This window comes from Salvelinus sp. IW2-2015, linkage group LG26 (assembly GCF_002910315.2).
Source record: "Salvelinus sp. IW2-2015 linkage group LG26, ASM291031v2, whole genome shotgun sequence".
NCBI classification, from domain to species: domain Eukaryota; kingdom Metazoa; phylum Chordata; class Actinopteri; order Salmoniformes; family Salmonidae; genus Salvelinus; species Salvelinus sp. IW2-2015.
The window spans coordinates 29,637,111-29,664,253 of record NC_036866.1 but is presented as its reverse complement, the minus strand read 5'-3'; the positions used below and the strand labels follow the sequence as shown (position 1 = coordinate 29,664,253).

The window sequence follows — 27,143 nt, the reverse complement described above, 5'->3', positions numbered from 1 at the left end:
TCAGGCTTTTGTGATTTGGCCACTCCAATGACCCTTGACTTTGTTTGTCCTTCAGCCATTTTGCCACACTTTGGAATGTACTTGGGGTCATTGTCATTTGGAAGACCCATTGCGACAAGCTTAACTTCTGACTGATGTCTTGAGTATGTTGCCTCAATTATCACATGAATGTTTACTCCCTGCATGTGATTGCCATCTATTTTTGGTGAAGTGCACCAGGTCCCATCCTGCAGAAAGCCCCAGCAAGACATGGAGTGCTGCCACCGTCCCATGCTTTCACGGTTGGGATTGGTGTTCTTCGGCTGCAAGATCCCCTTTCCTTCTTTTTTTTTTTTTTTTTTGTTTCTTTTTTTTTCCTCAAAGTCAGCGTATACTATAACGATGGTCATTATGGCAAAACGTTCAGGACATTCTCGGCAAAAAGTTACGATCTTTGTCCCATGCTGCATTTGCAAAACGTAGTCTGGCTGTTTTATGCGGCGGTTTTTGCGAGCAGTGGCTTCTTCCTTGCTGAGCGGCTTTCAGGTTATGTGATATAGGACTCATTTTACTGTGGATATAGGATACTTTTATAGTAGGCCTTGACATACATCCACAGGTACACCTCTAAATTGCTCAAATTATGTAATAGCTTCAAGAAGCTTCTAAAAGCATGAATATTTCTTCTGGAATTTTCCAAGCTGTTTAAAGGCACAGTACACTTAGTGTAAGTAATATTCTGACCGCCTGGAATTGTGATACAGTTGAATTATGAGGGAATAATCTGTACATGTAAACAAATTGTTGGAAAAATTTACTTGTGTCGTGCCAGAAGTAGATGTCCAAAAACCGACTTGCCAAAACTATAGTTTGTTAAAATCACATTTGTGGAAGTGGTTGACAAAAACAAGTTTAATGACTCCAACCTAAGTGTTAGCTTAAACTTCGCGGACTCAACTGTATCTAAGTTTGACTAAGTATACTACCGGCTGAGTCAATATTTAAGAAGCAGCCTTTTGACAGTGATTACAGACTGTGAGTCTTTCTGGTAAGACCTCTAAGAGCTTTGCCACCTGCGATTGTACAATATTAGCGCCATTATCTTTAAAACATTTCCTCATGCCTGTCAAGTTGACGTTGATCATTCCTAGACAGTCATTTTCAAGCTTGCGCATATATTGACAAGCAGATCTAAGTAAGAACTGTAACGAGGGTCACTGCAGAAACATTCATGAACGTGCTTGGTAAGCAACTCTAGTTGTAGGATTGGCCTTGTGTTTGTAGGTTATTGTCCTGCTGAAAGGTGATTTTGTCTCCCAGTGTCCTGTTGGAGAGGCAGGACTGCTACAGGTTTCCTTGAGGATTGTGCCTGTTGCTTATTGGTCCTGTGCTTTGTTTTCATTATTTTTTATCCTCCAATAAAACCCTAGTCTTGCGAATTACAAGCATATACCCATAACATGATGACAGCCACCATCATGACTTGAAAATATTGAAGAAGTTGTACACAGTGATGTTTTGTGTTGCGATTTCTGCCCCGCAACATACACTTTGTTTTCAGGACAAAGAAGTTATTGTTCTTTGCAAAAATGTATTGCAGTATGCCTTGTTTGCAGACAGGATGCATGTTTTTTGAACGATTTTGTATATGGTACAAGCTTCCTTCTTTACAGCTCTGTATTTAGGCTAGTATTGTGGAAGTAACTGAGCTTTCTCTATCTAAAACGCATCTAAAACTCTGTAACTTTGTTTAAAATGCACTTGATTTGGTGAAATCCTGAGCAGTTTCTTCTTCGGTCAACTGAGCTTTGAAAGGAACGCCTGTATCTAATCCAAACCTAACTTAAATCTCTCCTCTTTTTTGACATACATCCACAGGTACACCTCTAATTGACTCAAATTATGTCAATTAGCCTATCAGAAGCTTCTAAAGCCATGACATATTTTTCTGGAATTTTCCAAGCTGTTTAAAGGCACAGTCAACTTAGTGTAAGTAATCTTCTGACCCACTGGAATTGTGATACAGTGAATTATGAGGGAAATAATCTGTATGTAAACAATTGTTGGAAAAATTACTTGTGTCGTGCACAAAGTAGATGTCCAAACCGACTTGCCAAAACTATAGTTTGTTAACAATACATTTGTGGAGTGGTTGAAAAACAAGTTTTAATGACTCCAACCTAAGTGTATGTAAACTTCCGACTTCAACTGTATCTAATTTACATAAGTATTACACCGCTGAGTCAATACTTTATAGAAGCACCTTTGACAGTGATTACAGCTGTGAGTCTTTCTGGGTAAACCTCTAAGAGCTTTGCACACCTGGATTGTACAATATTAGCCCATTATTCTTTAAAAACATTCCTCATGCTCTGTCAAGTTGACTGTTGATCATTCCTAGACAGTCATTTTCAAGCCTTGCCATATATTGACAAGCAGATCTAAGTAAGAACTGTAACGAGGTCACTCAGAAACATTCAATGACGTCTTGGTAAGCAACTCTAGTGTAGATTTGGCCTTGTGTTTTAGGTTATTGTCCTGCTGAAAGGTGATTTTGTCTCCCAGTGTCTGTTGGAGAGCAGACTGTACCAGGTTTCCTTGTAGGATTGTGCCTGTGCTTATTTGCCTGTGCTTGTTTTCCATTTATTTTTATCCTCCAATAAACCCTAGTCCTTGCGAATTACAAGCATACCCATAACATGATGCAGCCACCATCATGCTTGAAAATATGAAGAGTGGTACACAGTGATGTGTTGTGTTGGATTTGCCCCAACATAACACTTTGTTTTCAGGACAAAAAGTTATTTTCTTTGCCAAATGTATTGCAGTATGCCTTGTTGCAAACAGGATGCATGTTTTTGAACATTTTGTATTATGTACAAGCTTCCTTCTTTACACTCTGTCATTTAGGCTAGTATTGTGGAGTAACTAGCTTTTCTCATATCACAACCATTAAACTCTGTAACTGTTTTAAAATCACATTGATTATGGTGAAATCCCTGAGCAGTTTCCTTCCTCTCCGTCAACTGAGTTTGAAAGGACGCCTGTATCTAATCCAAAGCCTACTTAATAAGTTCAGCATGCTCAAAGGGATATTCAGCATCTGCGTTTAATTTCTTTTTTTACACATGCCCTCCTTTGTGAGGCATTGAAAAACATCACGGTCTTTGTTGTTGAATCTGTTCTTGAAATTCATTACTCGATTGAGAGACCTTACAGATGTGGGGTACAGAGATGGAGTAGTCATTAAAAACTTGTGTTAACCACTATTATTGAACACAGAATGAGTCCATGCAACTTATTATGCGATTTCTTAAACACATTTTTACTCATTTAGGCTTGCCATGACAAAGGGGTTGAATACTTATTGAATGAAGACATTTCAGCTTTAAATGTTTTATTAAATTTAAAAAACGTTGGGGAAAAAAAATCCACTTTGACATTATGGGTATTGTGTGTAGATCAGTGACACAAAATCAGTATTAGAAATATTAGAATGAGCTATGTCGGGGATATAGTATTTCAAAATTCAAAAGTGACTCGCACATCTGAGCAATCTTTTTTGCAGGTGCATGGCAACAGTTGAACAAGATGAAGGAAAAAGGAAACGGTACACTACTCTTGATAGTATCAAGATCTTTAATAAGCATACGTATCGGCCTCACGGCCTTCGTCAGAGGATATAGTTTTTGAAACGGGAAGTGACCAGTGACCAGTGTGTGTGTGTGTGTGTGTGTGTGTGTGTGTTTGATAGTTTGTGTGTGTGTTGTGTGAGTGAGTGCATCACCTGGTAGACGGCTAGTGATTGCTGTTCAGCAGTCTGATGGTAATAGAAGCTGTTCAGCAGTCTGATGGTCTGGTAATAGAAGCTGTTCAGCAGTCTGATGGTCTGGTAATAGAAGCTGTTCAACAGTCTGATGGTCTGGTAATAGAAGCTGTTCAGCAGTCTGATGGTTGGTACTGAGAAGCGCTTGTTCAACAGTCTGATGGTCTGGTAATAGAAGCGTTTCAAGCAGTCTGATGGTGCTGGTGATAGAAGCTGTTCAACCGTCTGATGGTAATGAAGCTGTTCAGCAGTCTGATGGTCTGGGTATGAGAAGGCTGTTCAACAGTCTGATGGTCTGGTAATATAGAGCTGTTCAACAGTCCCTGATGGTCTGGTAATAGAAGCTGTTCAACAGTCTGGATGGTAATGAAGCTGTTCAGCAGTCTGATGGTCTGGTATAGAGCTGTTCAACAGTCTGGAATGGTCTGTATAGAAGCTGTTCAACAGTCTGATGGTCTGGTAATAGAAGCTGTTCCAGCATCTGATGGTAATAGAAGCTGTTCAACAGTCTGATGGTCTGGTAATAGAAGCTGTTCAACAGTCTGATGGTCTGGTAATAGAAGCTGTTCACAGTCTGATGGTAATAGAAGCTGTTCAACAGTCTGATGGTATGAGAAGCGCTGTTAACAGTCTGATGGTAATAGAAGCTGTTACAGTCTGATGGTAATAGAAGCTGTTCAACAGTCTGATGGTATAGAAGCTGTTCAAGCAGTCTGATGGTCTGGTAATAGAAGCTGTTCAACAGTCTGATGGTAATAGAAGCTGTTCAGCAGGTCTGATGGTCTGGTAATAGAAGCTGTTCAACAGTCTGATGGTCTGGTAATAGAAGCTGTTCAGCAGTCTGATGTCTGGTATAGAAGCTTTTCAACAGTCTGATGGTAATAGAAGCTGTTCAGCAGTCTGATGGTCTGGTAATGAAGCTGTTCAACAGTCTGATGGTCTGGTAATAGAAGCTGTTCAACAGTCTGATGGTCTGGTAATAGAAGCTGTTCAAGCAGTCTGATGGTAATAGAAGCTGTTCAGCAGTCTGATGGTCTGTGATAGAAGCTGTTCAACAGTCTGATGGTCTGGTAATAGAAGCTGTTCAACAGTCTGATGGTCTGGTAATAGAAGCTGTTCAACAGTCTGATGGTCAATAGAAGCTGTTCAAAGTCTGTGGTCTGGTAAAGAAGCTGTTCAACAGTCTGATGGTCTGGTAATAGAAGCTGTTCAGCAGTCTGATGGTCTGGTGATGAAGCTTGTTCAACAGTCTGATGGTCAATAGAAGTGTTCGCAGTCTGATGGTCTGGTAATAAAGCTGTTCAACAGTCTGAGTGGTAATAGAAGCTGTTCAACAGTCTGATGGTCTGGTATAGAAGCTGTTCAACAGTCTGATGGTAATAGAAGCTGTTCACAGTCTGATGGTCTGGTAATAGAAGCTGTTCAACAGTCTGATGGTCTGGTATAGAAGCTGTTCAACAGTCTGATGGTCTGGTAATAGAAGCTGTTCAAGCAGTCTGATGGTCTGGTATAGAAGCTGTTCACAGTCTGATGGTCTGGTAATAGAAGCTGTTAACAGTCTGATGGTCTGGTAATAGAGCTGTTCAACAGTCTGATGGTCTGGGTAATAGAAGCTGTTACAGTCTGATGGTCTGGTAATAGAGCTTTTCAACAGTGCTGATGGTCTGGTAATAGAAGCTGTTCAACAGTCTGTGGTCTGGTAATAGAGGCTGTTCAACAGTCTGATGGTCTGGTAATAGAAGCTGTCTAACAGTCTGATGGTCTGGTATAGAAGCTGTTCAACAGTCTGATGGTCTGGTAATGAAGCTGTTCAACAGTCTGATGGTCTGGTAATAGAAGCTGTTCAACAGTCTGATGGTCTGGTAATAGAAGCTGTTCAAAGTCTGATGGTCTGGTATGGAAGCTGTTCACAGTCTGATGGTCTGGTATGGAAGCTGTTTTCAACAGTCTGATGGTATAGAAGTTCAAAGTCTGTGGTCTGGTAATAGAAGCTGTTCATCAGTCTGATGGTCTGGTAATAGAAGCTGTTCAACAGTGCTGATGGTTGGTATAGAAGCTGTTCAAACAGTCTGATGGTGTGGTAATAGAAGCTGTTCACAGTCTGGAAGTGGTCTGGTATAGAAGCTGTTCAACAGTCTGATGGTCTGGTAATAGAAGCTGTTCACAGTCTGATGGTCTTGGTATAGAAGCTTTTCAACGAGTCTGATGGTAATGAGAGAGCTGTTCAACAGTCTGATGGTCTGGTAATAGAAGCTGTTCAACAGTCTGATGGTAATAGAAGCTGTTATTTTGTCTCTCGGTCTTGGCTCTGATGCACCAGTGCTGTCTCCGTCTGTCGGACGATAGCCGAGTGATCAGTCTATTGCTCGGGTGACTGAGGTTCTTAAAGATCTGTTTTCACTTCCTTTGACACTGTGTGCTGTAGATGTCCTGGAGGGCAGGCAGCGTGCCCCCGGTGATGCACCATACCAGGCGGTGATGCAGCCCGACAGAATGCTCTCAATGGTGCATCTGTAAAAGTTAAAGAGGATCTTATAAGGGACGTAGACGTGGGAAAGAGAGGGAGTGACAGGGAGAAAGAGAGAGAGGTTAGAAGAGAAAGTGAGGAAGAGTGGGAGTAAGAGGGAGGGAGTGAGAGAGAGTGAGAGATCATGCCCAATAAAGCGTCCAGTCCTTTTCATGTTTAATTCAGCTGTTTTATAGTCCTACATGCCCCCATAGTGCCATTCTATGGAGAAACTCCTATTTTCCCATTCAGACCAGGCCTTTTAATCTCCTCCCTGTGCCAGAGCTCCTCTCTCTTTACTGCCGCTCTTTAATGAAGAGCTGTCCAATAAGGCCTTTTATTGTATTGGCATATGTTGCTTTTATTAGGAGACAATAACTAGCTGAAGCCCATCACTTCACAAGTCCTCTCCCAAGATAAAAAACTGTTTCTCACACTCAGTCCTTCTCACACTCATCGTTTCCCAACACCCTCCTTTCTTTTCGCCTCTCTTCCTTTCTCATTTTGTCTCCCCTTGTCTCATTCCCTTCTTCCCTACTCTTTTCTCTCCACGCTCATTCTTACCTCCTTTTGTTCACCACCTAAGCATATGTTCCCACACACCCCACACACACGCTGCAGGAGTTGGACGTGAGGAAAAGATGGCGGAGTGTGGCAAACAGAGAGGGTAGACATAGGAGGCAGCTGTAGCGGGGGCTGGAGGTATACAGTCTCTCCATTCTCTAATGTTCTTCAGATGGAGAGATGTGGAGACAGGGGGAGCCAGTGTTAGGTGTGTGGTCTCTCCATCCTGTCCCTAATGGGCCTCAGGGGACTAGGCCGCCCAGGGCTCTGTATTACCCAGCAGGCCTAGGGGCTAATGACGGCTCTTTAATAGAGTGTAAAACATACTGAGGAGCAGAGGCCAGCGCCTTAGAGGGCTCCCCCATTAGAATGGCAAGAACAGCATTACGCTGGACAGGCCATTTGTTTCCAGTGTTGGGGATGGCTGCGCTTATGCGTTAGTGTGCTGAGGTTATGGGGTGACTGTGGAGTCTTGAGGGGGACCGTTGGGGTGTTTTTAGAGGTCTGTTTGTGGTGTTAATCCCTCCCCTCGCGGTTGGTTGATAAGGCTGAATGGAGGGCCAGGCTGTTTATCTGACTGGACCGCGTTACCCAGGATTCCCCTCACAGCTGGACGGGCACGCTCAGATGGGCTGTCGGCTCGCAGAGGCTAACGCCGCTTCAAACACACAGACCAGTGGCGGTCAGTGTCATTTAAGATGAGGGAGGACGATAAGGAGCATGGCCTTATTTCTATTACAGCACATTGGATGACTGTCATTCATATTCTATTCACCCAGCTAAATGTAACATCGATAGGTTTAGGATACTACATGATATTCACATTTTTTCTATACCCAACATGAGGTTGCTACAACCTAGCCTATGAATGAAKGTTTTACAATGTAGTTGCACAGGTCGAGAGAAGAATTAGAGTAATGAAGGTGAAAGACAGTTACACATTCAAGACCGCCTTGCACCCTCTTGCCTGCATCTAGCTGATCTCCTGTGTAGTCATTAGTGCAAAAGTTGCAAGCAAGTTTCTATTGGACAAYTTCAGGTATGTTGTTCCTCATTTGCTTACACATAAGAAACTTTTTTCAACCGAATCGTCAGAATGAATTCACCCCTTATCACACGCCAACACTGTTCACTTTCATAGCAGCCACATACAAACAGTAGGATCACTTTGCTCGTTGTATAATTCATTCTCGCATCTACTCGCTCTCTTCCTCTCACCTTTTGCCTTTGCTTGTAGACTTCAGTGCACAAGAAATCAGCTGTCTGTGACCAGGTGAAATAACCTTTCCAGGCCAAACCATATCATAACCGCTACACACAGCCTACATCGTTGTCACTATATTAGCTAACGTCACCGTCAACATAGCTACTAGAACTAATGTGTTAATAAACCCGCTACAATCATGCAGTACAGTCAGCAATCAGTTTAGCAGTTACAATGGCTAGTCCTGGTGGCAATACATTTATAAAACCAAAAGCTTACCTTGACTTGGAAGAGTTCCAATGTTGGATAGCCATAGCCAGCTAGCTAACATAGCATCCCTCTCTGTTTGTGCAGGGTGTTTTAGTAGGCTAGCTGCATTCGCTAGCTAAGTGAAATTGAAAGTGAAAAAAATATTTWAAAAAAACAACAAAATATAGCTCTCTCTCTCATGCCTCTACTCACCACATTTTATGCACTGTAGTGCTAGCTAGCTGTAGTTTATGCTTTCAGTACTAGATTCATTCTCTGATACTTTGATTTGGTGGACAACATGTCAGTTCATTCTGCAAGAGCTCTGATAGGTTGGAGGACGTCCTCCGGAAGTTTCATATTTACTGTGTAAGTCTATGGAAGTGGGTGAGAACCATGAGCCTCCTATGTTTTGTATTGAAGTTAATGTACCCAGAGGAGGACGGAAACTAGCTGTCCTCCGGCTACACCATGGTGCTGTTGAGGCTACTGTAGACTTTCATTGCAAAACAGTGTGTTTTAATCAATTATTTAGTGACGTGAATATATTTAGTATAGTTTTATATAAAAATMATAACTTTTTATGTTTCTGAAATTCACTTAGGAGGATGTCCTCCCCTTCCTCCTCTGAGGAGCCTCCATGGCTTTATTGGCATGGGAAACATTGCCAATTACATTGCCAAAGCAAGTGAAATAGATAATAAATAAAAGTTAAATTAAAAAAACTAAAATTAACTGTGAAAATTACTCACAAAAGTTCCAAAAGAAAAAAGACATTTAAAATGTCATTATGTGCAAATAATTAAATAATTAAGTACAAAAGGGAAATAAATAAACATAAATATGGTTGTATTTACAATGGTGTTTATTCTTCACTGGTTGCCTTTTTCTTGTGGCAACAGGTCACAAAATGTTGCTGCTGTGATGGCACACTGTGGTATTTCACCCAGTTTATCAAAATTGGGTTTGTTTTCAAATTCTTTGTGGGTCTGTGTAATCTGAGGGAAATATGTGTCTCTAATATGGTCATACATTTTGCAGGAGGTTAGGATGTGCAGCTCAGTTTCCACCTCATTTTGTGTGCAATGTGCACATAGCCTGTCTTCTCTTGAGAGCCAGGTATGCCTACCGTGACCTTTCTCAATAGCAAGGCTATGCTCACTGAGTCTGTACATAGTCAAAGCTTTACTTAAGTTTGGGTCAGTCACAGCGGTCAGGTATTCTGTGTTTAGGGCCAAATAGCATTCTAGTTTGGTCTGTTTTTTTGTTYATTCTTTCCAATGTGTCAAGTAATTATCTTTTTGTTTTCTCGTGATTTGGTTGTGTTGCTGTCCTAGGGCTCTGTGTGGTCTGTTTGTGTTTGAGAACAGAGCCCCAGGACCAGCTTGCTTAGGGGACTCTTCTCCAGGTTCATATCTCTGTAGGTGATGGCTTTGTTATGGAAGGTTTGAGAATCACTTCCTTTTAGTGGGTTGTAGAATTTAACAGCTCTTTCCTGGATTTTGATCATTAGCGGGTATCAGCCTAATTCTACTCAGCATGCATTATTTGGTGTTTTCAAACCAAATTGAATTGTATTGGTCACATACACATGGTTAACAGATGTTAATGCGAGTGTAGCGAAATGCTTGTGCTTCTAGTTCCGACAGTGCAGTAATAACTAACAAGTAATCTAACAATTCCCCAACAACTACACACAAATCTAAATTGGTGAATGAGAATATGTACATATAAGTATATGGATGAGCGGCATAGGAAAGGTGCAATAGATGGTATAAAATACAGGATATACATGTGATATAAGTAATGTAAGATATGTAAACATTATTAAAGTGGCATTATTTAAAGTGGCATTGTTTAAAGTGACTAGTGATCCATTTATTAAAGTGGCCAGTGATTGGGTCTCAATGTAGGCAGCAGCCTCTCTGAGTTAGTGATTGCTGTTTAGTAGTCTGATGGCCTTGAGATGGACGCTGTTTTCAGTCTCTCGGTCCCAGCTTTGATGCACCTCTACTGATGCACTTTTACGTTGTACACAGAGGATATTTTTGAAGAATTCTGCATGCAGTCTCAATTTGGTGTTTGTTCCATTTTGTGAATTCTTGGTTGGTGAGCGGACCCCAGACCTTACAACCATAAAGGGAAATGGATTCTATAACTGATACAAGTATTTGATGTTCCTTTTGATGGCATAGAAGGCCCTTATTGCCTTGTCTCTCAGATCATTCACAGCTTTGTGGAAGTTACCTGTGGCGCTGATGTTTAGGCTGAGGTATGTATCATTTTTTGTGTGCTCTAGGGCAACAGAGGGACTTTGTATTTGTGGTCCTTGCAACTGGACCTTTTGTGGAACACCATTATTTTTGTCTTACTGAGATTCACTGTCAAGGGCCCAGGTCTGACAGAATCTGGGCCGAAGATCTAGGTGCTGCTGTAGGCCCTCCTTGGTTGGGGACATGTCATAMGTTTTACCCCCATCACCACTTTCCATCAATTTTTAGAGCAGAACCTAATGCCAAATTGAGTCAAAAGCMTTTTGGAAATCAGCAAAGCATGAGAATACTTTGCCTTTGTTTTGTTTTGTTTTGTTTCTTTGTTAGTTAGGGTGTGCAGGTTGAAAACGTGGTCTGTCATACAGTGATTTGGTAAAAAGCCAATTTGACATTTGCTCAGCACATTGTTTTCATTGAGGAAATGTACAAGTCTGCTGTTTAATTATAATGCAGGGGTTTTTCCCAAGGTTGCTTTTGACGCATATCCCACGGTGCTGTAGTTATTGGGGTCAAATTTGTCTCCACTTTTTTGGATTGGGGTGATCAGTCTTTGGTTACAAATATTGGGGAAGATGCTAGAGCTGAGGATGATGTTAAAAAGTATAGCCAATTGGATTTTGTGGTCCGTATATTTTGTCATTTCATTTAGGATACCATCAACACCAAAGGCCTCTTTAGTTGCTTCAATGTAATTGGAGAATCCAGTGTGTTCTGGTAGTCTTTAATAGTTGATTCTAAGATTTGTATTTGATCATGTATGCTTTTGCTATATGTTCTTTTTTTATAGGGCCAAAAAGACTGGAGAAGTGGTTTACRCATACATCTCCATTWRGGATAGATAACACTTTGTGTTGTTGTTTGTTTAGTGTTTTCCAATTTTCCCAGATGTGGTTAGAGTCTATGGATTCTTAATTTACATTGGAGCTGATTTCTGACGTGCTGTTCCTTCTTTTTCCGTAGTGTATTTCTGTATTGTTCTAGTGATTCACCATAGTGAAGGCGTAGGCTCAGGTTTTATGGGTCTCGGGGTTTTGGGGGATAGGTTTCTCAATTTCTTTTTTTCTTTCTTTGCATTCTTCATCAAACCATTTGTTATTGTTGTTAATTTTCTTAGGTTTTCAGCTTGACATTTTTAGATTTGATAGGGAAGCTGAGAGGTCAAATATACTGTTTAGGTTTTCTACTGCCAAGTTTACACCTTTGCTATTACAGTGAAATGTTTTGTCCAGGAAGTTGTCTAAAGGGATTGAATTTGTTGTTGCCTAACTGTTTTWTTTGTAGGTTTCCACACTACATTCCTTCCATCTATAGCATTTTTTTATATTATTCAGTTCCTTTTGCTCTGATGCCTCATGATTGTGTATTGCTCTGTTCAAGTAGACTGTGATTTTGCTTTCATCTGATAGGGGTGTCAGTGGGCTGACTGTGAACACTTTGAGAAACTCTGGGTTGAGGTCAGTGATAAAGTAGTGTACAGTACTACTGCCAAGAGATGAGTTATAGGTGTACTTACTGTAGGAGTCTCCTCGAAGCCTACCATTGACTATGTACATACCCAGCGTGCGACAGAGCTGCAGGAGTTGTGACCTGTTTTTGTTGGTTATGTTGTCATAGTTGAGCCTAGGGGGGCATATGGAGGAGGGAATGTTGTCACATTCAGGTAGGTGTTTGTCCCCCTGTGTGTCAGGTTTATATTTTTATTTAACCTTTATTTAATTAGGCAAGTCAGTTAAGAACAAAATCTTATTTACAATGACTGGTTCTTGTCCAGTTCTGGCATTTAGGTTGCCACAGACCAGTACATGTCCCTGGGCCTGGGAATGATTGATTTCCTTCTCCAGGATGGAGAAGCTGTCTTCATTAAAGTATCAGGATTCTAGTGGGGGGATATAGGTAGCACACAGGAGGACATTTGTCTCTGTTGAGATACTTTCCTTTTGAATATCTAGCCAAATGTAAAATGTTCCTGCTTTGATTCATTTAATAGTGAGTTAGGTCTGCTCTATACCAAATTAGCATACCCCCCTGAGTCCCTTCCCTGTTTCACACCTGGTAGTTTGGTAGATGGGACTACCAGCTCTCTGTAACCTAGAGGGTAACCACTGGGTCCATCTCTATACCCTGTTTCACACCTGGTAGTTTGGTAGATGGGACTACCTGCTCTCTGTAACCTAGAGGGCAACCAGTGGGTCCATCTCCTCTATACCATGTTTCTTGTAGGATGACAATGTCAGTACTTCTCATTTCTTTGGTGAAGTCCACTTTAGGCCAAAGGCAGATCACCTCACGCCTTGAATATTCCAGGATGAGATAGTGAAGGCTTTGTGTTCCATAACGTGTCCAATGTTGTTAGTCGTGTGGTTTGGCCTCAGACCAGTAAGTGTGAGCAGAGCCTGCTGAGCATCTGGTACATGCCATTGGCTTGGGCTAGTGTAAGAGTGGGGATTGGGCCTGTTTGCCTGCTCACGGCCTGGGCGTGCGTATGTGTGACTTTCATGTTGAGGCCCTCTTTGCGGGAGTGGGGGGCATGGGGTGGGCAGGAGGGGCATAGGTCTGATCTGAGATCTGAGGGGGCCTCTATGTGTGTGTGGGAGGGGGGGTCCTGCAGGTCTGGGGAGTCTTGCTGGTCTGGGCGGGGTGTCAGGTTGATCTGTGTGCTCCTTGTGTGAGGGTTTGGGCTGCGGTTGAGGCAATGACCTTTAGGGCCCTGGTGAAGGTGGGCACTGCTGCCTTGTTAGGTGGACCTGGTCGTAAAAGCTGTTAAGTAGCCAGGGGTGGGTGGTGGGCCAGGTAAACATTTGGTTTTTGAGGCACAGTCACGGGAAAATTACGTTTCGTTTACCCACTGTTATGGTAGCAGGTGGAAGTCTTTTCGTGGTAGCAGGGTGGAAGTCTGTTGTGTAGCAGGTGGGAAGTTCTTTCGTGTAGTCGTGTGGTAGCAGGGTGGACGTCGGTAGCAGGGTGGAAGTCTTTTCGTGGTAGCAGGGTGGAAGTCTTTTCGTGGTAGCAGGGTGGAAGTCTTTTCGTGGTAGCAGGGTGGAGATAACCACTTGTGCACCTGACTTCACTCCCTTGAGTGCTGTGGCCTTACTTTCCTGCTGTGCTCTCAGGTGGTTTGTGCCTGTGTGTATTATTATGTGGCTGGGTGACCCTAGTTGGTCCTCAGACAGAAGGTCTAGGGTGCGCTGGGTGTTTGGACACCAGAGTTTAGACACACTGTGTTTGCGAAAAAGTTAATTTTCTTATATATATTTCCCGTTTGAGGCCATATGCAGTACAATCTATGACTTGTGTATGTCATCAGTGGGTGTGGGGGGGGGGGTTGTTAGGAGAGCTATCAGGATGGCTGACAGAGGGGGTGCTCAGAGTGGATGGGATCCCCTGGGCTTGGGTCTGGGGTGAACTGTTCTGCTCTGGTGTCGAGACTTTGGTCAGGATCTGAGGTGGGCTGTTCTGCTGGCTTCTCTGCGGGAGTGGCCAGCTCTCTAATGGGTTGTTCTCTGTCACACGTCATCTGCCTCACCCTCCTCCAGCACTCTCCTCCACTCCTCTAGTCCTTTGTTCTTCTCCTGCCTCTGCTTTTTCTCCTGTTAATGTTGTCTCACCACAGTCCAGAGTGCAGACATGTCTCTCTCCACCTTCATCTCTCTGGGTCTGGTTGAGGGGGTGTTGTTGTGCTGAACTATTTTTTTTCTCTCTCTCTCTCTCTCTCTCTCTCTATATATATATATATATATATATATATATATATATTACGCAAACACGGGCGAGAGATGACAAGCAAGCAGATGTTTTTGTTACAATGATAATTTATTAAATGTAAAATATCTTTAGCACAGATTGACAATCACACACTTCCATCTATTGTGAACGCCATGGGGTTGAAAATAAACATTCCACAAGGATCAACAAAAGCACCCAGTCCTATCTTCTCCTTCATGGCATAGATAGATCTTCATGTTAGACTGTTATCTCAGACAGGCTGGGTCCTAGGGCTGAGGCAAATCTCACATACTGGTCCTAGTTTCAGTGACCCTTTTATCATGTCAGCTTGTTCTGTAGCCTACACAGTTCCAATTCTTGATCTATAAAAAAAGAACAAGACCACACCACAATCCCTTTCCCCTGTCTGCTCTCTTCACCAGAGGAAAGGAGTATGCTCTCTGGCGATAGTTGTGGACGCAGCCACTTAACCAGGCTTTAATTGGTAACACTGTACAGATTGAATTGCCTCTCTGCTTTGCTTCAACCCTTCCCACATCAACACAACTGAACAGAACCTTGACCAGAACGGTTCGACCAGAACGGTTCGACCAGAACGGTTKGACCACAGTAAGAATGACAGTTAAAGGAACAGAAGAGAACCACCCACAGGAGTCAGAAAACTGTAAGACTTTACACGTTGTCCAGGAAATTATCGTCTGGTTCTTTTTTATTATTCTCTTTTCATTTTTTTTTATTACTTTTTTTATAGTTGATTTTCAGCACATGCCATATGAGAAGTTTGGGATTATAAAAGTACCTGAAAGAAGTGCTAGAGTGTCAGCATGCATAGCTGTTTGGTATTTACATGTTCTTATGTACAGGACAGGACAGGACGGGGTGGGACAAAAACAGACTGCTCTACAGTACTGGGTGTATTTACAGGTCAGGGGTCAGGGGTTAGAGGTCAATTACATAACTACAGACATCTGGGTAAAGTGTCACGCATATTATCAGAGACAGAATGACAGAGCACAACCTTGATGAGGCAGAAAGAAAACATGTTTTTTCCGACCTGTTTTTTTTCTCTGGTACAATACCTCTATGCTAACAAATAGCACAATGCTTGTTATATTATTGTTGTAGTACACAACAGAGTGATTGGACATGGTTAAAGATCACCACAGTAACATGTTATACTATGAAGACAACGCAAAATAACTGAGATACAGTAAACTGCTTCAACACTACTTCAAAACAACACTATCTCTGTTCTCTCCCACCTTGCTTTTCAATACAATGAACTGTGGCTGTTTTAGGAAAAAAATGTAACCCCCTTTTCTCCACAATTTTGTGGTATCCAATTGGTAGTTACAGTCTTGTCCCATTGCTGCAACTCCCGTTCGGACTCGGGAGAGGCAAAGCTCGAGAGCCATGCGTCCCCCAAAACACGACCCCGCCAAACCGCACTGCTTCTTGACACACTGCTCGCTTAACCCGGAAGCCAGCCGCACCAATGTGCCGGAGGAAACACCATACAGCTGGCGAACAAAGTCAGTGTGCATGTGCCCGGCCGTCACAAGGAGTCTCTAGAGCACGATGGGACAAGGACATCCCAGCCGGCCTAACCCTCCCCTAACTCGGACAACGCTGGGCCAATTGTGTGCCGCCTCATGGGTCTCCCGGCTGTGATACAGCCCGGGATCGAACCCGGATCTGTACTGATGCCTCTAGCATTGTGATGCAGTGCCTTAGACCGCTGCGCCACTCGGGAGGCCCAAATTGTGGCTGTTTAACCGTTAAATGTTGCACAATACTTTCCAACGTATATTTTCATTATTTTGAAAATTGGAAGACATAAATGTGATCCGTGAGCAGTTTCCAGAGCAGTGAGGGTTCTGGCTAGACAGGGTCAGGTTACTGCTGCTGATTTAGTGCCTCTTTTTTCGTCTCTTAAAGCATATAGATTCTCCCTATGCAGAGGTTGGGTTTCTGTGTGTGTAAATGTATTGGAGATGCTCTGGTTGGCTAGGACCCTGCTACATTTCTAGCATATTGCGGGAGTGATTGTAGTCTTCTCCCTTTTCCCCCTTTTCAGTTCTGGTTATTTGTGTACTGTCTAGGGGACAGTTGGTGTATACTCCGTTAACCCTCTCCTCTCCACTCACCAGTGTGTGGTGGTCAGTTCGGTCTAACAGGAACATAACAACCCTAAGAAAACGCAGCCATTTCTCTGTAAAACTATGTATTTCAGAATCAGAATTGACATTGACAAGAGTAGAAAAACAGAAAGAGACATTGGTTGGTCAACGCCTAAAATGTAAAGGTATTATCTATAATTTACATGATTATACAACACATCTGTTGGGTTACTGTACATGTCTGGAGTGAATGAGTGGGTGTGTCTGTGAGAATGTATAAGAGTGTTTAAATCAGAGAGCGTGTGTGTGCGTGCGTGTGTGCGTGCGTGTGTTTGTGAGGTTTGTGTGTGCATGTCTTTGACCAAGCCCATTCCCCTGCTCTCTCTCTCTTCCTGTGACAGACAGAGACAGACAGAGACAGACAGAGAAGAGACAGACAGAGACAGACAGAGACAGACAGAGACAGACAGAGACAGACAGAGACAGACAGAGACAGACAGAGACAGACACACAGACAGACAGACAGACAGACAGACAGACAGACAGACAGACAGACAGACAGACAGACAGACAGACACTGGTGGTGGGTGGTTCAGCTTGTTAATGTCTAATCTCATCAGGTTTATCTATTACAGGGGTCACCAGGTCAAGTAGTGAGAGGGCAGCGCTAAACACCAAGAAGATAACCCCTGTGTACACACACACACTCTCTCCTCAATTCTTCTTCCCTCCCTTTCTCTCTGCTGTGTGTACAGTTTCCCTCAGAGCACACAGAGTCCACAGCTGTGCAGTGTAGTATTTTCAGATCAGGTGTAAATCATTCCAATGTATTGCTTGACCACCCTTTACCTAAAACAGTGTGAAAACGAGGACCCTGGAAGCAGAGTGAACTGAGCAGGCAAATATATTCCATCTTCCAATGAGTTTGTGTGTAGGTTCTAAAGCAAATACCTTAACTGAGAGTTAGCTAAATGATGTGCCACCCTGCTTTTGAAGTGTGCATGTCTGGGTATGGGTCTGCGTGTCTGTTAGACACTGAGTGACATTTGTAAGCCTTTGATATGCCAGTCCTGTGAGGTGTGTAGAGTTATCAGTGTACTGGCAGGGAGGGAGACAGCAGAGAGATGCAGTTGTTTCATCTGCTGTTTCTAACTGCCTCGATCTGCTACTACCAACACTGAGTAGGAAGTTTGTTTAGTGTGTCTGTATTTCTCAATGAGAGTGTGTAAGTGTGCATACACTTTATTCTGTGAATAGGTGTGTTTGAGAGTGTGTCTTTCTAGATTTTAATGAGTGTCAGTGTGTGTGCGCGCCGGAGCAGTTTGGGCATATTTCAGTATGTGTGTCTATTCCTGTGTTAAGCTCTGCCAGCTTGGACTGCGGATGCTAAAATGAGTCTCAATGAGGCTGGGCCTTTGAAGTGGGTGTATATTAGTGTGTGTGTGTGTGTGTGTGTGTGTGTGTGTGTGTGTGTGTGTGTGTGTGTGTGTGTGTGTGTGTGTGTGTGGTGTTGTGTGTACAGACTTTTGCTGCTGTGCCAGTGCACGGCACTAAACTGTGCTCTGCAGTCTCTCATCAGTGCTCTCCACCAGTCTCATTTGGAGATAAATAGCAGTGAGCCAGGGATAACTATTTAATGTGTGTCTATAGAAGTCAGCTCCGGAACAGTCTCTTCTCTTCTCACAACGTCACAGCAGCTTTTAGCCAGCAGCAGGGCTATATGAAAGATCCCTCTGAGTGCCTGACTTCTGCTGTAATTCTCTGACGTCTGTTTAATGCTGTGGATCTCTTTCCTGTCGCTCTCTCTCTCCTTCTCGTTCCCCCTCTCCGCTCCTAATTACCGACTGTGACGGTAATTAGGGAGGCATGTCTCAGTACAGTATGACTACAGACTACGGAATACTGGATTTGAGGTGTTAAACTGAGAAATACAGAAGTAATTTCCACTTAATTAGAGAGTATAGGGTAGGGAGAGTTGTCTGCTCTTTTAAGAGAGAGAAGAGAGACGGGTAAGGGGCAGTGGGGCTTACGAGCGTGTGCATGCATGCATAGTGTGTGTGTGTGTGTGTGTGTGTGTGTGTGTGTGTGTGTGTGGTGTGTTGTGTGTGTGTGTGTGTGTGTGTGTGTGTGTGTGTGTGTGTGTGTGTGTGTGTGTGTGTTGTGTGTGTGTGTGTGGTGTGTGTGTGTGTTTGTGTGTGTGTGTGTGTGGTGTGTGTGTGGTGTGTGTGTGTGGTGTGTGGTGTGTGTGTGGTGTGTGTGTGTGTGTGTGGTGTGTGTGTGTGTGTGTGTGTGTGTGTTTACAAGAGCACTATTCTCAACATATTAAGGGGTCTCTCTCTTTACCCTGGCAAACCTCTGGAATAAAAGCCAAATGTCTGACTTCCCTCATGAATCCCGAGATGATGTGAACATAAACCAATGTGTAATCATCACATCTATACTGTATGTTCTCTTATAGAGTCTATTTATAGAACCCTCTGGCTCTCCATTCCAATGAGAAGAGCTGCTCCCTCCTCCCCAGTCTAGAACACCGTGGGCCACATCTTCTGTCCAGAAAACAGCCCTTGCGGTGCGCAAACCTCCACAAAATAACATCAAAATATTGCAGCTATAGAGATTGCAAGTCCAACATATTTTGGTGTGTTTTGCTTTAAATCTGAATGAACAGTCGTCACCATCCCATGGAGATTGTGACGTTCTAAAATTGTAGTATTTTTTTTTGCGGAGATCTGTGCTGTTTTGTGGACAGTTAGCATTGTATTTACCACATATACATCAGCATGCACTCTGGATAGTTAGCAGTCCTGTTCACACACAATATATAAATAAATATATGTATATAAATATATATACAGGGCCATGGTCCCCATGGTAACACTGTCCCATTATTATGGGCTGTGGCAGAGAGGGTTTTCTCTGGAGTTTATCCTCTCGATATCTCTATCTGTCTCTCTCCATTTGTATGGAGTTCCTCCTCTGTCTTGTACAGATGCTCTGGGGTCATGCAGGAAAGATGGGGGGGGGTTTATTCTGGTGGAGGTCTGGCAGCATCTTTAGGGTGGCAGGATCTCCTTTGTGTCTTTGCGGACAGGAGGGTCTCTGTGTATCTCTCTGATGGTCCTCTCAGGGTCCTCCATGTTGACCTGTGTGTGTATCTCTCTCTCACTCTTTCTCTCTGTCTGTGTGTTCACAGCAACAGGGGGCAGCCACCACAGTGTACTGTGCAGTAGCTCCGGAGCTGGAGGGTTTTGGAGGCATGTACTTCAACAACTGTTTCCGCTGCCTACCCTCCCCCCAGGCCGAAGACCAGGCCACTGCAGCCAGCCTGTGGGAGCTAAGCGAGCGCCTGGTCTCAGAGAGGCCTTCGGGCCTACAGGCCGTCTGATGGACATTCCCACTGATTATCAACAGCCTCATCAGGACTAGATAGGCGAGGAGGACTAGCCAATCAGGAATGGAGAGGGAGGGAGTGGAGATGAAAACCAATCAAGTTTGTACATTGAGTGGACTGTAGAAAGCTGCCAAACCTTTGAACTGGACCCGTCACTTCACTAAGGAGTAAAATACATGTACAAATACATCGTATCTAATAGCTACAGGTTGAACTGTGGTAGTTTAACACTAAAGGGAGAGGAGAAGAGAGATGGTCTGAGTGGCAACACATCCCCTCTGACCGTCTTTATGGCAGGGCAGGGAGAGTTCACCAGTTCCAGCCAAAGTGGGCCTGTGTTTTTCACTCCAGTGTGTTGCCACCTGCATCACACACTGTGTATCTTCCCTCTGTGTCTCCAGTCTCCTCCTGTATATATCTATTCTATGTCTGTCTACAGAGATATAGGGAGTGGTGAGTATCATTGTGCTAGTTTAGGGGGATTGAAGGGGGTAGGAGAAATAAGGAGGTATAATGTAATGCCTATATACAGAGAGGTATGGTTTCGTGGCTATATACAGACGCAGTAGTTTTGTTTCATACGATGCCCTACTATATATTATTTACATTCACATCATGGGCTAAATGGGACTCGCTGTCATCGCTTCTCCCCTCTACAGTATCTGTCTACAGTTAAAGACCTCCAACCTACATATTATTACATAGAATACTCTACAAAATGCTATTTACAATGAGGAGATACTGTATCTTTGTCATGTTGAGTCAGAATTGCGTCCGTAGCTACTGGTGATGCCAGAGGAAGAGGGAATCCAGGAGTTTTAGTAGTTGAATCAAACATGAAGTCTTTTTCTTGGGTGTTTAGTTTTGTTGTCAWTTGTTTCTGTCAATAATCTCGTCATGAAAGACAGAGTGTACAGGGACTGTTGGTTGGTTTATGGGTGGTTTGGAGACGTTGTGTGGACGTTGTGCTTTGTCGCAGTCCGGTGCCATGGAGCGACGTTGGTAAGACATCACCAATCCTCTGTCATGGTTTCTGTAAAGGAAGAGAGAGGACTCATTAAAGACTGTTGTTGTAGTATGTGTCTGTGGTRATTTCAATACTTTCACGCAGTTGACAGGATACTATTGAAAGGAATCAAGACGAGTGTACATATCAGGGAGAAGGGGACGAATCAGAATTGGCCTAGAAAGGCTGCTTCTTGTGGTCAGTGAGCAGCACAGCGCCCTTTGACCTGGAACTACTCTCCACTCAACCCTCTCTACCAGGAACATTGGGACGGGCCAAAGAGTGATTGACACATTGACCAAGCAATCACACGGCTGACCTGCATCATTCTCACGACTGGTTAGTCAGCTGAGGCCTGAAAGAGTCCCTCTCACTGTTAAACACTGCTTTGTTCCCTGCATGATGTTCAACAGCAGTTCAGCACTGTAGGGGAGAGTGGGGTAAGTTTAGCCACCTTTGTTTCTAGGCAACCATACACAAAATGTATCATTAACCAAATATTTAGGAAGAGATGCTCATTTTTAATGGAGTCTGTGAAGGAAGAAACCACATGGAAAAAGTGGTAAGCAAGTTCACTCCAAAAAAACTATTTTCACTAAATCAAAGGAATTTGTGTTAGAGGTTTCATGGTGCTTGTATTTAAACCAAAGTAGATAATTTAAGATTGTTCTATACATCAGTTGGGGTCTCTATAAGCTTCTATATGATGTCCTAAACCTAGCATGCAGTACATCCTCGTAGCTGTGTGAGCTAATAGTAAAAATGTTTGCCTTGGGGGTAAGTTGAGCCAATGGCAAGTTGAGCAAATGTGTAACGATCGTCGTATCGAGGAGAAGGAGAAGACCAAGGTGCAGCGTGGTAAGTACTCATAATTACTTTTAATGAATACTAACAAAACAACAAAAATGATAAACGAACAGTTCTGCCAGGTGAACATACACTAAACAGAAAACAAGCACCCACAACACACAATGGAAAATAGGCTACCTAAATATGATTCTCAATCAGAGACAACGATAGACAGCTGCCTCTGATTGGGAACCACACCAGGCCAAACACAGAAATAGACAACCTAGACATACAACATAGAATGCCCACCCACATCACACCCTTACCAAACAAAACAGAAACATACAAAGCAATCTATGGTCAGGGCGTGACAAAATGTAAGTGTTTTCTTCCCAGGTGTAATGCAAGTCATTATCACTGGGATATGAGGTAACAACAGGGCCTATGTTTAAAGTGTACAAAAAAGTACAAAGTGTTTGTTAAGTGTTAAGCCTGTGTTAAAAGTTGATTAAAATACAAAAAACTATTTGTGATTATGTTGAACTGTGTTTGGCAAATAAAGAGACACGGTTTTAAAAAGCTAGTGGTGATATTTAATTCAGTACAATTAAGTGGCTCAACTTACCCTGTCCTGCGGCCCATACCCGCGGTAAATTGTGCTAATAGACCACTTTTTTTGGACAAGCTATGTTTACATGAATTCTGATTATTTCCAGGGATACACAACATCCTGAAATATATGTAGATATTGTTGTATATTTCCTTTGAAGAAGTGATGCTGAATGTAAAAACTCAACTTACCCCACTCTCTTCTCAACTTACCCCACTCTCCCCTACTATATACAAATCAAATGTATTTATAAGTCTATTTTTACATCAGCAGATTTCACAAAGTGAGTATACACAAACCCAGCCTAAAACCCCAAACAGCAAGCAATTCATATGTAGAAGCACAATGAACTGGTCTGTTCTAATCTGTACACCACAGCGGTCTTGTTACTGCTCTTGCACATACATACGCACACACATACACAAACACCCATACATACGCACACGCATAGCACAATCCCCCATACATACGCACGCAAACACACACCCATACATATGCACACGCATACACAAACACCCCATACATACGCAACACACAACACCCATACATACGCACACGCAAACACAAAACCCATACATACGCACACGCAAACACAAACACCCATACATACGCACACGCATACACAAACACACATACATACGCACACGCATACACAAACACCCATACATACGCACACGCATATACACAAACACCCATACATACGCACACGCAAAACAACAAACCCATACATACGCACACGCAAACACAAACACCCATACATACGCATACGCAAACACAAACACCCATACATACCACACGCACACGCATACAAAACAAGAACCCCATACATACGCACTATCAAACACGCATACACAAACACCCATACATACGCACACGCATACACAAACACCCATACATACGCACACACATACACAAACACCCAAGGAATTGAGGACCGGGAGATTTAGAGCAATTTATAAAGGAATCTCTCACTAGGATAGAAAAGAAACAACACACCTTCCATCCCCTAAGCTCTACAATTCTTTCTAGAAATGTTTCTTTTTTTTCTTTTTAGGGTGTGTGGGGGCATGTAAGGACCGGCTGCAACAAACACCACACACACTATCCTCAGGGAGAGAGGGATACAGGAGGACGAGGTACACCCAGTTATAGACCCAGCACCCCCTTCTGTGGCCCCTAGGGGCAGTAGTGCTACAGCTGAGCCCCTTGCACCATCTTCCTCTGCTCTAGCAGCAAGCTGAGACTCTCTCTTACTCCCCTCTCCCCCCTCTACACACACCATGCACACACACACATACCGTACTGATCATTTGATTTGATTGATGCATGTCACTGAGCTCCTTCAGAGAAGAAGTGAGTGAGACATCAACAGCATATAAGCCCCTCACTATAACCAGTCAATGACACAGAGAGAGAGAGAGAGAGATGCTGGGCAGACAACAAACAAAGAGGAAACAGCATTAAGATGTCCTCTGGGAGTGCATCGCTGCCGTGGATCTATGATTGTGTTTGTTTGCATGTGTGGGTGTGGGTGCGTGTGTTCTGACTGTAGAGGGAGGTTCCTGCCTGGCTTTCATACAAAGTCTTATTGATCAGGCCCTATCGGAATCATCTGATAGTTAATCAATACATTACACTTCCTCCCAATGCTTAGAGAACAGAGGAAAGGAGAAGAGAGGAAAGGAGAGGAGAGAAGAGAGGAAAGCATTCGTCTCTGAGGAGGAAGACCTTGATCCTTTGACTCACGAGGCCCCTCAGTCTCTCTTTCTCTCTCCTCTCTCTCTACCTCTCTACCTCTCCCTCCCACCATCCCTCTATTTATCTCTCATTGTGGTTGAATGCATTTTTTTTTATGTGTGATTAATAATTCAAACATGCTTGTGGGAATTCATCAATGTGTTTAAAAATATGATTTGTGTTCCTTTACATCCTTTACATTCATACACTGATCATGRTRTGAAATGTACAATCATGAATCATCATTTGCATTCATACACTGATCATGCTCTGAGATGTAGAATCATGAATCATCCTTTGCATTCATACACTGATCATGCTCTGAGATGTAGAATCATGAATCATCCTTTGCATTCATACACTGATCATGCTCTGAAATGTAGAATCATGAATCATCCTTTGCATTCATACTACACTGATCATGCTCTGAAATGTAGAATCATGAATCATCCTTTGCATTCATACACTGATCATGCTTTGAAATGTAGAATCATGAAAATGAAAATACATTTTATAAATGAGGCCAAGATACTTCCCATCATGCTTCTGAAGAGTAGATGCAGATCAGAAGAGAATCCAATACATACTGAATATAAATATCATTTATACAATCAAAAATAGGAAACTAAAAGATAGCATACAAACATTTAGACATTAACAGTTTGTTAAATGAATGTTTATCTGTATTGCAATGTAATGTGTACTGGCTGACTGCTATTTTCCCTTTTTGTTTTTTTATTTCCCATAAGATTKATTTCCCCGCTCATATTTATGGGTGGATTGATTTGAATATGTCTGTGTTGCTTATATTGGTAGTATTGACGTCTGGAACGCCATGCTGCCATTTGGAACGGATATATTTAATGATCACAATCAATGTTAAAGCCCTCTATGGACAAGACTAACTCGATACATATCTAGTGAGAGGGAGAAAATATACTGTACACTCTCTCTCTCTCTCTCGCTCTCTCTTATTAAAATGACTGATATTTATTAAGTGCTATTGTAGAGTAATTCAATTGTTGTCAATCAAGCAAGCCTCTGTATTTACACAAGTTTCAGAATATCCCYTCATCCCTGAAAATATTAGTTTTTGTGAAAGTGCTTATTGGACAAAACCTAATTTAACTCATGTAATGTTTAAAATAAAATATGCAATTTACAGCCATGAACCATAATTATGTTAAAATATCAACATGACAATATTGAATTGTGTAGTTGATTAAACAGCATTATTAATGGTATAATGATGGTATGTTGGTCTTTATTTATCCTGCTGTCTGCACCTTTACATTCTGCTGATGTGTACAGAAAGCTGCCTCAGTAACTATAGTGTGTGTGTGGGGGTATGAGATAGAGATCTGGGCCGAGGCTGTGCGTGTGTCTGCATGCGCATGTGGCTGCATTTGTGTGTGTGTGTGTGTGTGTGTGTATGGGGCGTTGGCGTTTACTGCAGTGGGACTGTCCCCTGTATCTCTGCCGGATGCTTTTCTCTGACATGTAAATACCTGAGGTGGAACAGCACATCACCAGCTAGACTTTAACCAGGCTCACACCACATAGTCACACACATACTATGTCAATACAATGTCTCCTCAATGAAATGATCCAGTACAGCGTTACCATGTTCTAGTTTTCGGAATCTAGCATGATCCAAGAGAAAGAGGAGAGAGCGAGCAAGAAAGAGTGTGTGTGTGTGTGTGTGTGTGTGTGTGTGTGTGTGTGTGTGTGTGTGTGTGTGTGTGTGTGTGTGTGTGTGTGTGTGTGTGTGTGTGTGTGTGTGTGTGTGTGTGTGTGTGTGTGTGTGTGTGTGTGTGTGTGTGTGTGTGAGAGTGAATATGCGCATGCGTGAGGTTGAGGTTGGTGAGAATATTCTAGAGGAGCCCATATGTTTAGTCCCAGGGTGTTCTGGCACTCCTTGTACAGGCTGCGTTTAACACTGCTATGTGGTTGTGTGATTGGGGCTGGGTAATATTCTACAGAAATGAACATGTGACATTCAATACATGAAGAGTTTATTTCCAAAATGCTTTATCCACCAACTTTTCACATTTGTGTTCTTCCACCAGAAATGATTGCTTATGGGTACCTTCATGTGTGTGTAATATATTACTGTTCTCAGATTATTTTCCCTAGATTTTAGTTGTGTATGATTTTTTWTWTTTTTTTGCAAAACACGATATATCCATTGTTTAGCTGGAATGGAATGTTCGTGTCTCGTATATTTGACTGATGTGGTTGTGTCACCTAGCTATCTAAAGATAAAGGTATCTGGAATTTAAGGGAACATTCCTTTACTTAAGCTTTGAGAGCACCATGGTTATTTCCCCCTAGATATATTGCTGTGTGCTATCCAAAACTCTATATCTGAGGCTGAACATGGCACCTGGGAGGACATAGCTCCTGTAGAAACCCCCTGTGTGTCCTCACTAGACAGCATGACCTTGTAAACCATCAGTTATTCTATTCACCCCTTTGTATGAGAGGAATAGAGGGGAGAGGGAGAGAGAAATAAAGAGAGCGAGGGAGAAAGAGAGTAGAGGAAGGTGGATAGAGAAAGAACTGCTGCTTGTCACGGCTTTCAAACATGGAGAAAAATGAGCACTTGGGCTGAAGTACAATTATTAGGCCCTGTCTACAGATTCATCACACTGAAGAGAATGAGGGTGGAAGAGAGCAGGGGAAGGAGAGGCTAAGAAAGAGAAGGTATAGGGAAAATGTACGACTTTGGAAAAATGTAGAGGAAGACAAACAAAGAATGAGGAAAAGTGGGAATAAGAGGCTGAGAAAGATGTCAGCAAGGCAGAAACACATGAGGGAGAGAAAGGAGAACAAGTATGTGAAAGTGGAATGGGGAAAGAAAGTGTGTGAGAACAGGAGAGAAAGAGAGAGTTCAGGGGAAGAGGGAGAGCGGAAAAAGAAAAGTGAGGGAGAAAGGAGGGCGCGGGAGCAAGTGTGTTAGAGAGAGAGGTAGCGGGAGGTAAAATGAAATAAGAGGATTTGTAGGGGCTGTGGTCGGTGGCAGTAATAAAGCCTGCTAATCTGGAGGAGTACGCTTGGCTGCTCACACACCCTCTCTCCTACGCTCCACTTTACCAGCGGGCCAAGCCAAGGTCACACACACACAGTGTATGAGACAAGCACAGGTCAAATGGGGGAACTAACA

The 27,143-nt window shown here is 42.8% G+C and overlaps 2 protein-coding genes across 2 annotated transcripts in view; one reads left to right on the top strand and one right to left on the bottom strand.

Moving 5' to 3' along the window:
- wwox (WW domain containing oxidoreductase) overlaps positions 1 to 20,910 on the top strand; it is a 242,855-nt gene extending 221,945 nt beyond the window's left edge. The window contains 1 exon segment of the mRNA XM_070435238.1: positions 19,638 to 20,910. Coding sequence (XP_070291339.1) covers positions 19,638 to 19,829 — 192 coding nt within the window. The 3' untranslated portion in view covers positions 19,830 to 20,910.
- Positions 20,780 to 27,143, bottom strand: part of LOC111953023 (transcription factor Maf) — a 71,514-nt gene continuing 65,150 nt past the window's right edge. The window contains exon 3 of the mRNA XM_023972095.3: positions 20,780 to 20,868. The gene's annotated coding sequence lies outside the window, so the exon portion shown is untranslated. The remainder of the gene's footprint in view (positions 20,869 to 27,143) is intronic.